Source organism: Petaurus breviceps, unplaced genomic scaffold, assembly GCF_028583685.1.
Source record: "Petaurus breviceps papuanus isolate PSGF00001 unplaced genomic scaffold, PetGlider_PUasm1.0 175, whole genome shotgun sequence".
Lineage (NCBI taxonomy): Eukaryota > Metazoa > Chordata > Mammalia > Diprotodontia > Petauridae > Petaurus > Petaurus breviceps.
In genome coordinates this window covers 24,039,916-24,053,030 of record NW_027185764.1, presented here as the reverse complement: position 1 = coordinate 24,053,030, position 13,115 = coordinate 24,039,916, and the positions used below count along the sequence as shown (strand labels likewise).

The 13,115-nt window shown below is 36.5% G+C and overlaps 1 protein-coding gene across 5 annotated transcripts in view; it reads right to left on the bottom strand.

Annotated features, from left to right (window-relative positions):
* USP42 (ubiquitin specific peptidase 42) overlaps positions 1-13,115 on the bottom strand; it is a 58,109-nt gene that overhangs the window by 33,827 nt on the left and 11,167 nt on the right. For all 5 annotated transcript variants that reach the window (XM_069084901.1, XM_069084900.1, XM_069084902.1 and 2 more), the window contains 5 exons: positions 8,629-8,829; positions 6,114-6,224; positions 3,335-3,437; positions 1,114-1,181; positions 911-981 (listed from right to left, as the gene is read on the bottom strand). In XM_069084901.1, coding sequence (XP_068941002.1) covers positions 911-981; positions 1,114-1,181; positions 3,335-3,437; positions 6,114-6,224; positions 8,629-8,829 — 554 coding nt within the window. The remainder of the gene's footprint in view (positions 1-910; positions 982-1,113; positions 1,182-3,334; positions 3,438-6,113; positions 6,225-8,628; positions 8,830-13,115) is intronic.

Genomic DNA, 13,115 nt, shown 5'->3' with positions numbered 1-13,115 from the left:
TTATTTTGGAGAGAGAGTAACATCACCAGAACTGCATGATAATTTTACTTGGTAGGCAAGGAGGAGCCATTGATTAGTTGGGGGTAACATGATCAGAGATATGCTTTAAGGAAAACTACTCTGGAGCATGGTGTAAAATGGACAGGGAAATAGAGTGGAACCAGGTCTTTGCCTCTTACATGACAAACACAATTTAGAATCTAATGAAAAGATTTGCACTGAATCATTTGAAAATGCATAGTGCTTTCTCAAACAATACTCAACCTTTCATTTCAGTAGTTTTAGTTGTTTCTATGAAGCCCCTAGGTTGGATTATAGTTCTTACTCTGTCTGAGTACAACACTATTCCTGGGAGTAGTCATTTAATTTTGGACACCAGAGATCATCTGGCAAAAACAGGCAATAACCTATGGGGAACTGAGGAGTAAATGGTATTTATCTAAGTAGTCAAGCATACAAAGAGGGGATTCCGTCACTAACAGACAAGACCAACGCCAGGTGGCAAGGAGTTTGCAATGTAGCACTGGCATGGTTCCCTGCTCTTTTGTGGCTCCTGGAGATGCCATCCAATATAATGGATTTGCAATGATACACTATGTTGCATACAACTAGAAAGCAAAGAAAAGATTTTAGTTATAATCAATGAAATGTGATTTTTATTTCTCATTAGGTTATATCCCACTGTGCTATCTTGCACTGGAAGATGATAGTGCTAAAGAAATAGCCCAAGGCAGCTACCACCTACTACATGAAGTCTGAGCATCTTGGATTCATAACTTATATGTAACCTTATGTAAACCAGTATTTATAAGTCTAGCCTAGATTTGTAATGAGCTATACTGCATGGAGAGTCACATGGGCATTACTAAGTTTCTTTACTCTTGGTTATTATAACAAATATAAAATTTACCTTTATTTCCAGTGGAATATCAAGGTATGGATCGAAGGTATCAGAAACTCCTTTGCAATTCATACACTTTACTAAAATCAAAATGAAAAGGTTTAGCAAAATACAATCATTATGGCAAGACCAACTGTTAAGATAGCTGAATACAAATGCAATATCATATTCAAACATTAAATTTTAAATCCATGAAATATATTAGAATATACCTCGAGATCTCAGGTAGCCTCCAAATATTTGACAGACAAGTGTGGTAGCCTGGGAATGCCGGTCCAATCTGAAAATAAATTAGTTACATTGAATTTTTTTAATAGCTAGATCACTTTAGATAAGAAGAGTTGTGCTAGGCCTAAGAAAGTCATATCTATTCTTAAAAGCACATGCCTAGGACTATCTATCTAAATCGAAGGACAAGTTTAAATTCTGCAGGAATTCAGAAACCATAGATCACAGAGATCAGCCATAAATACAAATGCTCTGAACACTGAAAAATAGTTTGTATAAATGTACTATCAATAAAGTTAATGGAAATACCTCTAACTTCCAAAGCACCTTTGCAAATATCATCTCATCTGACAGGTACAACAACCACATGAAATAGAACAACTGTGTTATCCTCAATGTACAGATAGAAGAAACTGAGATTCAGGTTGACTCATCACAGGACCAGGAACAGAAATCAGTCCTTTAACGGTCCAGTACTCTTTCCCCTCTACCATATTGCTGTTCTCTTTAATGGAAATGTTCAGAACCTAAATGCTTTTCCCATTACACATTACTTTTTCTAGTATGTGATTCTCTCTCTTGACTCATCAACCTTCATTCTATCCCAGTCTCCTCCATGACTCAGTCATGTTCAAACATCAAGAACACTGAAATCTCTCTTTTATAGATGGATCTCTAGGTGGAATACTAGTAGCTAGAGTGCCAGGCCTATACTCAGGAAGACTCATCTTCGTATGTTCAAATCTGGCCTCAAACACTTAGTAGCTGTATGACCCTGAACAAGTCACTTAACCCTGCTTGTCTCAGTTCCTCATCTGTAAAATGAAAGCTGGAGATGGAAATGGTAAACCATTCCAATGTATTTGCCAAGAAAACACCAAATGGGGTTATGAATAGATAGACATGACTGAAAAATGACTCAACAACAACTTACTACCTTTCTTGTGTTTGGGTCACTGAAGTTTGTACTACTTAGTATAAATATAAGTGTTTTCATCTTGTCTTGAAGGTGAAAGATTACCTGGAAATCAGGTATGTACTCTAATTCTATGTAAAATTCAGGTAAAAAAATTTCACTTTTAAAGGCACTGATCTAAAGCTCAGGGTGCATAAGAAAATAGGTGTCCTACATGCTATTGTAGCAGAGAAGTCAAGGTGCTTACAATGTAGCCGGGGAGACAAAACATAAAACATGCAAATGCTAAATTCTGTGATACTGACTATTAAGTAGTATAAATGCTCAGAGATGGGAGAGATCAGGGTAGGATGAAGGAGATTTAAGAAAAAAGTACTATCTTGGTTGGGCCTTAAAGGATCAGTAGCATTTAGAAGGAGGTGGGAATAGAGGACATTACAAGTAAAGGAATGAGCAAAAAGGCCCAGAAACCCAAGGCATACGGCACAAAGAATAGTAAGACTTTGGGAAATAGAAGAAAATGAAGCTGAAGAGGAAGGGTGGGTCTTGTGGAAAGACTTGAAAGTCAGACAAAGGACTTTGGCCTTTGCATGCAGTAGGAAGACACAGTAGGCTCCTGAACAAGGAGTGACATGATGAATAAGATTAGCCTGACAGAACTATATATTATGGATTTGAAAGGAGAGAGATTGGAGGTATGGATACCAGTTAGAAAGTCATCAAAGTAACACAAGTGAGAAGTGATATAAGAACCCAGACTTGGGCAGTGGCAGTGAATATGGAAAGAAAAGGGTGAATCACAAACATTTCAAAGGAAGAAATGACAAGAATTGGTCAAGACAGGCATGACAGATTGGATATAAGGGACAAAAGGAAAGCAAGATAACACTGAGGTTTCTTTGTAGCCTTTGGAGACTGGAAGAACAGCAAAAATGACTAAAAAGGAGAACCAGTTCAACTTTCAAAATTTTAAATTTGAAGTGATAATGAGACAGTCAATAAAATCACTACAGAAATCCATTAACTCTGATTTCTGGTTATATAGAACAATATTAAATTACAGCAAGGAAAAACACATCTATTTGAGGGCTGATAATGGGGGGGGGGCCTATTCTTTTCCTTAATCATTCTTAAATTTGAAGGTAATATCAGCAATTGGCATAGATGCTTAAAAAATTATTGCTGAAAGGTAAAGCAAACTGCTTTTCAACAAAAACTGGTAAAAAAAAAAAGTTTAATTATACAGAGGTACAAGTAGAAGAAAATATTGTTACAGTGTTTGCACTTACTTAGTGCTGCCATTCAGGCATGCTTTCTGCATTGCATCAACAGTGTATCGAAGAAATTCATGGGCATCTTCCTGGTTTCCAAAACGGAAGTGTTTAGCTATACCTATGGAATTAAAATAAAGACAAAAGTTTTTCTAATCACATATTATTTTGTCAAAGATCCTGTGAGAATGCTTTGATTTAATAACATGTGCATAATTCTTTCATGAAGTAATGCTAATAACAAAATCAGTGAGCGTTTATTAAGCAACTATTGTGTGTCAAGCCTAAGGATACAAAGGAAAAATTTAAACAATCATGGATTTAACATTCTATTATGAGAAAAATGTACATTTAAATAAATACAAATATAAAAATCAAATATGTAAATTAAATACAGGGTAATTTTGGGAAGGGGAGGTAGGCAGTAAGAAGCTGGAAGGATTGAGAAAGACTTCTTATAAAGATGTAGCACTTGAGTTGAGTTTCAAACAAAGCTAGGGATTTCTAAGAGGTGAGAAGGGAGTACATTCCAGGTATGGGAGAAAGCTTGTGCAAAAACACAGAGAAGGGTGATAGAATACTGTCTATAAGTCATCCAGTTTGGCTGGAACACTGAATATATGAAGGGAATAATGTACAAAAAAAACAGGAAACAAGGCTGAAGTCACATTGTGAAAGCCTTAAAATGACAGAGGAATCTGTGTTTTATACTAGAAGTATAAGGGAACTAGTGGAACTTCATGAGTAGTAGAGTGACATTGCCACATTTGTACCTTAAGTATAGTACTTTGGCAGCTATGTGGAAGATGGGATGGATAAGACAGAAAATAGGGAGACTACTAAAACAGGAAGCTATTTCAATAGCACAGGAAAGAGATTATAAGGACCTAAACTATGATGGTGGCTGTGCAAGTGGAGAAAAGGGGTTGTATCATGCCAGATGTATTGTGAAGTCAGAAAAGATGTGACTTAAAAACTGGATATGGGAGATAAGGAAGAATGAAGGAAAAGTGATCATTCTGAATTACTGAAAGTTTTAGTGGTACTCTTGAAGGAAACAGAAGTCAGGGAAGAGGAGCAATTGGGGAAGAAAGGCAATGAGTTGTTTGGAGAAGTTGAGTATTTGATGTGTAAGGTACATCCAGCTGAAACAGGTCACTGGTATTCAGAAGGACTAGGAAAATGTGTGTATGTGTTAAAAGAGGGCTAAAGACCCTCTTAGAGTGTTAAAAGGGCCTAGGACAGAGCCCTGTCCTTCAAGAATGAGAATTCACCAAAAAGAACTGAGAAGGAGCATTCAGATATAGGTAGGAAGAGAGAAAAAAGTATCACAAAAAATCCAAAGAGAGAAAGAAAGAATAGTCAAAAAGATCAAATGCTACAGAGAAGTTAGAAAGGATGAGGGCTGAGAAAAGGTCACTAATTGGGCCGTTAAGAGTTCACTGATGAGGCTGGAAGCCAGACTTCAAAGGCATGGTAAGTGAGAGGATAGGAACAGACTGCAAAGAATGTAGATAGGTTTTCTAGAAGTTTGGTTGTGAACTGGCTGAACAATGATATTGAAGATGCTAGCTTGAAGGAATGGTAGTTTTTTTGTTGTTGTTTTTTTTTTAGGAATGAAGATATGGGAATGTTTCTAAAACAGGCAGATTTTTAGGTATTTAAGGTAGCACCAATATACATAATGAAGTCTCCTAGTAAAAGGGCAGGGATTCGAGTGTAGAGAAGACTGTGAACCAGGCACTGGACTCCTTGGCTGGAAAGGAGATAGGAAATAAAGAGAGAATAAAGATTGGAGCAAAGGTATGACTGTAGCGGCAATTTGCTAGAAAAGTTGGGAGGGCTTAAGATCAAGAGGAGAGGGTAGACTTAGCAAGCAGTGCTACCTCTTCTTCACTGACTGAAATGAAGAATGAGGATTATGCTAAGGATTTTTTAGATATAGACTAGGAAAAATGAGGGATCTCATTGTGATTTGACTCTGTTTTCTCAGTAAATTAGGAAGCCAGTTCTTATGCTGAGAGGAAGAAGGGCAAGGGAGGTATAGAATATCTGAAGTGAGAAGAGAAGTCATCAAACAACTTTTTTGAGGAAAGAAACAGTGACTTAGGGAAGAATAAGTGCCATGCAGCAAGGATGGCCAGACTGAGATTAGGTAACAAGCTAGTAGTAGAATAATTCAGTACAACTTTCTGACTTCCTCTGGCACTGTTCAGTAGCACAAGAATTGAAAGGGAAGAGGCAAGTGGTGATAACAGAACAAAGTGGCAAGGAACTGAGAGTGTGTGAAGTTGAACTGGTAATTCCAGGGTAGAGTTGAAAAATGTAGCCAGAGCAAGGACATTAGCTTAGAAAAACAGAGTAGATCTACTGGTGGTCATGATGAAAACAAAGAGTAGGTTGGGGAAGAGTGAGGTACAAGGAGAGATGAAGTAAAAAGAGGTTATGATAAGAAAGAGGAGTTTCATCACTCTTCGTTTATAAATGTGGAACATTTGTAGATGATGGTTTGAGATTCAGAGTGGAACTATCCTTGTGTATGGCTAAGGTAGAGATCATGGGAATGAAATGGGAGACCATAACACTGGAGGGAGCTTTACTAAATAAGGGAAAGGATCAGGATGTCAAGGATGAACTATGAGCCAGACATTGAACTTTTTGAGAAAGGAAGGAAAATGACCTAGTGGCTGATATAAATTTCCTAAGACTGTCAGAAGCTATTATGAAGATAAATAAGATCAACTAGCTAATAAATACCAAAATAACATTTTAAGAATAGGTGTCCTAGGCAACTTACGTCGAAGATCATTGATGACTGGCATTGGTTTGATGACATTACCAGGATTATTGAGTGCCTGGGTAATATGAGCTTGCATGGTACACATCATACAGAATCCTTGCTCATGGCCTGAAAGAGCAAGAAAAAAAACTGAAGTTAGCAAAATTATGATAAATACTATGACTGACTTGGAAAAAAAGCCAAAAAACCTAAAAACTTTTCCCCACACTACAATTTATCCTAAATATGAAGAGAATATTTTCTGCTCTTTTAGAGGGAAATAACAGCAGGAAATCTCCCATATAGCCAAAACAGAAAGCTATAAAACACAGTGACAGGAACATAATCAGTTTCATTTTGGATAAAGGTAGATTTTAAATATAACTGTAATTCCTCCTGAGGCAATGCACTATTGTGTAGAAAGAGTACTGGATTTGGAGTTAAAGGATTTGGGTTTAAATTCTTCTTTATTCCATGAGGAGGCAGTGAGTATGGTATAATGCATAAAGTACTAGACTTGTAGACCTAGATTCAAATCTCACCTCAGACACTTACAATCTGTGGCCATGGGTAAGCTACTTAACACTCTGGGTTTCAGTTTTTTTTCAGCTGTAAAAGTAGGAAGTTGGACTCACTCGATATTTCTGAAGGTCCCTTCCTGCTCTAAATCTATGATCTATGGCTTAGATTCTGTGAGTTCAGTTTCCTCATCTATAACAGCTGACATTTAAAATGAAGGCTCTGGATTAGATGATCTCTAAAGTATCTTTCCTTCCAGTTTCTACTATCTATAATCCTATCATTCCTACTGGACAGGTTCTACTGCAAAATTTCCATTCGTATGCTGCTTTCAATAAGAACAGAAGTAGCAATGAAAATATCAATGAGAATTATCACCTACAGTAGAGAAAGTATAAAGACTAAAGAAAGACCTGCCAGAAACTTGATACCCCTTGGCTAATAACAAAAGGAATATTTATTAGAAAAAAAAAGCATTATCAAAAGAAAGTTCTGCTCTACGGAAATGATATCATATTAAGAGTTTGTTTTGTTTCTGTTGTTTTTTTTAACCATAGTAGTAAAATAGAAAAATGTTCAACTGGGGAAAAAAAGGGATGGTCATTTCATGAGGGAAGACCAACAGAGTCTGAATGTTCCATTAGTATTCTCAAAGTTTCAAGAGGATAAAAGGAAAGATCCTAACACACCAGGTGTGTTACATTTATGGGTATATAGACAAGAGTCACACAGAATAGGCAGGCACAGATAGCCTGTGATCCATACTGTTGCGTGGAATATTTACATGGCTGGGATCATAGATCATTAGTATATAGTTAATGATAAACAATAAAAACATGAGAATGAGTTTATGCCACATGTTAGATAAATTTAGGAGAATAAGGAACTTCAGAAGATATGTTTAACATACAGAATGACAAAACAAAAATATGTTCAAAATTGAGTAATAAGTTCTTTACCTATTATTCTGCCATATAATATCTATTAATACTACCAGGAAAGTATAGTTCAAGAGAATAAAAATTTGTCTCCATTTATATTAATACTGGTTTAAGACATGACATAAAGTATACTTTTAGATCTCCAGGCTACAGGTTTACATGAGCCAGGGAGAAGGTAGAGAAGGGTGAAGATAAACAGAGAGGGAAAAGGGAGAATGGGGAGAGGGAGAGAGGGAGAGAGAGGAAGAGAGAGAGAGAGAGAGACGAAAAGAAGAAAAAAGAAGAGAAGGATGAAGGTAGAGAGAGAGAGAAGGGATAAGGGAGAGGGAAGGGATAAGGAAGAGAGAGAAGGGAAAAAAGGGAGGAGAAGGGAGAGAAGAGGGAGGGGAAGGTACAAGGTAGAGAAAAGGGGAAAGGTGAATTAGTCTTGTTCTAACTAAAGAACTGAAGGGAAGACTTCTCAACTCCACTGTTTCAGAGGACACAATAACATAAGAATTATTTTCCCCCCTCTTTTAATAAAGCTGAGTAGAAGATAGGTTACTCCTTAGTACAGTGGCGAGAGTACTAGCTCTGGAGTCAGACAATGTGAGTTCAAATACTGCTTCTGATATTTACTACTGTGTGACATTGGACATGTTACCTTTCTCTATGCCTCAGTTTCTTCATGTGTAAAATAAGAGGGTTGGCCTAGATGACCTCTGAGATCAATTATAAGTTATGATACTTGTCCCATGTTTTTGTCTTATACATTGTTATTTGTTGGCAAAATAAAAAATGCCAGCTTGAGAAAAGCCAAATGATCATTTAAACATATTACTTTCAGATACACTTCAGTTTGAACTAGATGCAAAGTGGATTTGAAATGTTGTACACTAAAAGCCCTACCCTTTCCATTCCAGGCTCAAACAAGAATTAAATTCAGACTCTACACCACTAATATTTCTTTTGGTGTTACTGTTCACAGAGTAAGGGTTTGACAAATTCTTGTTAACTATTCATTCTGACTTTCACAAAGAAATAAAAGTACACACAAAAACAATACAAATATGTATCACCAAAGAAAAACTTACATATTTTGGAGTGTTCATGAGATAACATATAATTGGCAAGAGGTGGCGTATATGTTAAACACTGCAATGCAGCATTGACAAAACACGTATTGCCGAGATTTTGGAGCCCAGCTCCAACTCTATGAGATTGTTGCCACTTTAGGCAAATTTTTTCGGCTGGAAAAAGGACCTTCTGTGGAGGTGCAATGCCATCACCTGTAGCTGTTAAAAACAAAATACATCACATTTCAAAATGTCACCTTTGAAAAAAGGTTTTGACCTTTTAAAAATAGATTTTATTATACTACTCTATATTACACTAACTGGTAATCATCTCTTTGAGTTAAGTTCCCAGAATAACCCATGCTTTGTAGATATTTTTGAAACTAAGGAAAAATTTGTATATTTCTGGAGGTCACATTAACTGAACAATAATTGTTAGAAAGTACAGAGGTAATGAAAGACCTGTCCATTTCCCATATTTAAATAAGTATCATCAAAGTCCTTACATTTGGGGTGGCTAGGTGGCGCAGTGAGTAGAGTGCTGGCCCTGGAGTCAGGAGGACCTGAGGTTCAGATCCGGCCTCAGACACTTAACACACACAAACAAAAAACCTAGCCAGGTGACCTTGGGCAAGTTACTTAAACCCAATTGCCCTCCAAAAAGCAAAAAAAAAAAAAAAAAAAAAAGTCCTTACATTTAATATGTTTCACCAAAACTACTCAGGTTCTAATCCAAAACTCTTAATATTAATAACCATTTAAATGTAACAATAATAAATTTACAGTAATGGTAAACCAGGACACCAGACTCATTTTGTAGTTGAATTCTAATGTGGAAAATTATTGGCACTAACAAAATAACATTTTAAAAGCATCTGGGATACGAGAGCTAAAAATGCTACCTTAAGAACTTTTCATCAGCATTTTACCAAGTACCTTCCTTCTGCATCTTAGACAGCCTTAAGTATCAAAGTCCTCTGAGTATTTTTATATTTTTAGTAAAGTTTGAAAGTTTTTTTAAAGGTTTTGTTTTGTTTTTGATAGACAACACAGTATAGTAGCTAGGCTTGAAGTCAGGAAGACATAGGTTCAGATCTTGCCTCTAACACAAACTGGCTGTAAGACCCTAGGGACATCTCTCAGAACTCTTGGTGATTCTCTAAGACTGCTGACCTGCACTGGTAGAAGAAGTTTCCTCACCTTGGAGTTCCCTATGCCAATGCAGTAATAGGCCAAGTTCCTATTTGTATCCTCACTGTTTTATTTTAAATGTGAAACTGATTAAAATCAGGTTGATATATTCTGGCTAAAGAAAGGTTCCATACCACAGAAAGGCATAAGTGTTGGATAAAGGAATTACTTTTAGGTTGAGGAGGTGGCACAACAGATGGAGACCTGGGCCTAGTCTTGACAGACTCAAGTTAAAATCTGGCCTTGGACACTTACTGGCTGTATGACCCTGGGCAAGTCACTTAAATGCTGCCTCAGTTTCTTAAACTGTAAAATGGGGATAATAATAGCACCCATCTTCTAGGACTGTTGTAAGGGTCAAATGAGGTGATATTTGAAACCCACTTAGCACAGTGCCTGACACATAGTAGGTGCTTAATAAATGCTTGCTCTCTACCAACCTGAAAGATCTTAGAAATTTAAAAAAAAAATTTAAAAATAGACAATTTCTCACATCCTGAGAAATTTCAGAAATGGACTTGGTATCAGAATCTTTGGAATAGTAGGGAGTAATCATAAGGGTCTTTGAAAAGCTGAATGAGTGAATGGGGACACTGGATAAAATCACTACAACTGTGGAAAGCTGGTATGATAAGAGATATTTAAAAGAACCACCCCAACAGGTAACAGCTTGTAAAGAGGAAGAGGTTATATTTTGCCTATTATCACAGAAACCACAACTAGACAGCCTGGGTCTTTTGTTTTATTTTGTTGGAAGCTGTTGTTGTTTAGAAAGAGAGAGAAGTAAACTACCAACAGCGCCATCTTGATTGGCTAGTTTCTTAAGACATTAAACAAAACAAACTTGTTAGATTCATAAGGATTTCATGACATCTATCCAAATTAGGACTAAAGGATGGAATGTAGGCTGCCCATAAACAGAAAATGCATTAAATACAATGATCTTTATATTTGTTTGTTTTAAGTCTGTCTGGTTTATTACAGTCATTGATTATAAGACATAATTACTTTAATTTCACAACTGTATTATATCTGCATTGTATGAAATTATGGAGTTTCTTATCAGGGGGTCCACCTTTAATAAAGTTTTATGAAATGTTAGTCCTCAGGGAATCCCAGGACCATACTTAATACTATCTTTCATGGAAGAACTATAAACAGGACTCTGGTGTTTTTTGTAATAATTTTCAGTATTTAAGAGAGTGATACAAGTTGTTCTTTGAGTGGCCTGTGCTTCAAGGATAAAGACCTAACAACAATAATTAGTGTCTAGCAAGTGTCCCACTTATGCATTTATCAAATCTAAAAACATATAATATATAATAGGGAGGCAGTGTGGCATAACAGATAAAGAATCAGCCTCAGAACCGGGAAAACATGGATTTAAGTCCTGCCTCTGACATATATATAATGCTTGGCACCACACTTAATTTCTCAGACCTCTAGGCATCTCTCTAGCAGAGGTTCTTAATCTGTAATCTGTTAAATTCATTTTTTAGTATTTTGATAACTATTTCAACATAACTGGTTCCTTTGTAAATCTTGCACACTTTATTTTATTCATTTTAAAACATTATTCTGAGAAGAGGTCCATAGGTATTACCATACTGAAAAAGAGGTAAGTGACACAAAAAAGGTTAAGAAGTCCTGCTCTAAGACTATAAACTGAAGAGAAGATGCCAACCTTCATTGGTAAAGGGAGTCTCCTCACCAAGGAGTCTCCCAAACCAATGAAATCACATGTCTAGTCTATACCACTAATAATGTATATGCCTGAACTAACTCTCCCATCCCATGGCATTAAAATCAATAAGCCACAATACATATAACTTTCTTTCTTTTTTTTTTTTAAGCAATTGGGGTTAAGTAATTTGTTCAAGGTTATACGGCCAGTTATTTCTGGGTGTGGTGCTAAGTATCTGAGCCTGGATTCAATCCCAGGTCATCCCGACTCTGGGGCTGGTGTTCTTACTTGCTGAGCCACCTGGCCGCCCCCATCTAACTTTCTTAATATTTTTTATTTTTTGCTTTTTGGAGGTGGGAGGGTAGGGCAATTGGGGTTAAGTGACTTGCCCAAGGTCACATGGTTAGTGTATTTTTGTGTCAAGCATGTGAGGTCAGATCCAAACTCAGGTCCTCCTGACTCCAGGGCCAGTGCTCTACTCACTGCGCCACCTAGCTGCCTCTACATCTAACTTTCTTAAGAAATTTTATATTTGGCAATATATATTGGCAATTTATATTACTGTAATAATTAATACTTATAATCCAAGCACAGTGAGAAATCTTACTCAAATAAAGAATATGCTACAATAATTAATGATATGCTAACTGTTCTTTTCCCATCTCCTTTAATGAGTATTTGCAGATAAGTTCACTCACTTGAATGGCCAAAAAAGTCTTGGCATATCAGGGTTGACTTATGAGCTGAAGTTCTTCACCTTTTTTATATCATGGACCCCTTTAGCAGTCTGGTGACATCTATGGGCCCCTTCTCAGAAGAGGGTTTTCAAATGCACAAATTAAAATACACAATATTATATTGAAATATAGTTATAAAATATTTTTTGGAAAGTTCAAGGATCCAGTTAAGAATCACTGATAAAGAGCCATTAAAAAACTAACCACAGGGGCAGCTAGGTGGTGCAGTGAATAGAGCACCAGCCCTGAAGTCAGGAGGACCTGAGTTCAAATGTGGCCTCAGACACTTAGCACAAAAGTATCCATGTGACCTTGGACAAGTCACTTAATCCCAATTGCCCTACCTTCCCCTCCTCCAAAAAGCAAGCAAACCCCCCCCCCCCAACTAACCAGTTTCAATATAAATATGTTGAAACTAATACTAACAGCAAGTTATCTACAAAAGTCTTTCCGAGTGGAAATTATTGCCTTTCTCTTCATTTTAAAGGTATCTCAGCAAAGTTATCAAAACCTGCATTAGACTTGTTAAGGTTGTTTTAGTTCAACACAGACATTTTCATTGCTATCAAGTCTCTTTCAAAGCATTTTAACTTCACAGTAGGTTAAGTGGTTCTCTGAACTTGGCCAAGACTCATCTGGCTACTGGAAGGTAGGTATGACAGAGACAAAAAGACAGAAAGAGAAATGAACATCTATATAGTTAAGAAAGCAACTACCAAGGCTTGCTGAATGTGACAAGCATTACTTGTTTCATTAAAATTCTCACTAGGAAAAACTTTATCCTTCTAAGAATTAGGAATTAAACTATAAAAAGTCACATTAAAAACATTTTATCTGCCAATATAGTCCAAAATATTTATTGATCAACTTAGGTATGTATACATCACAAAATA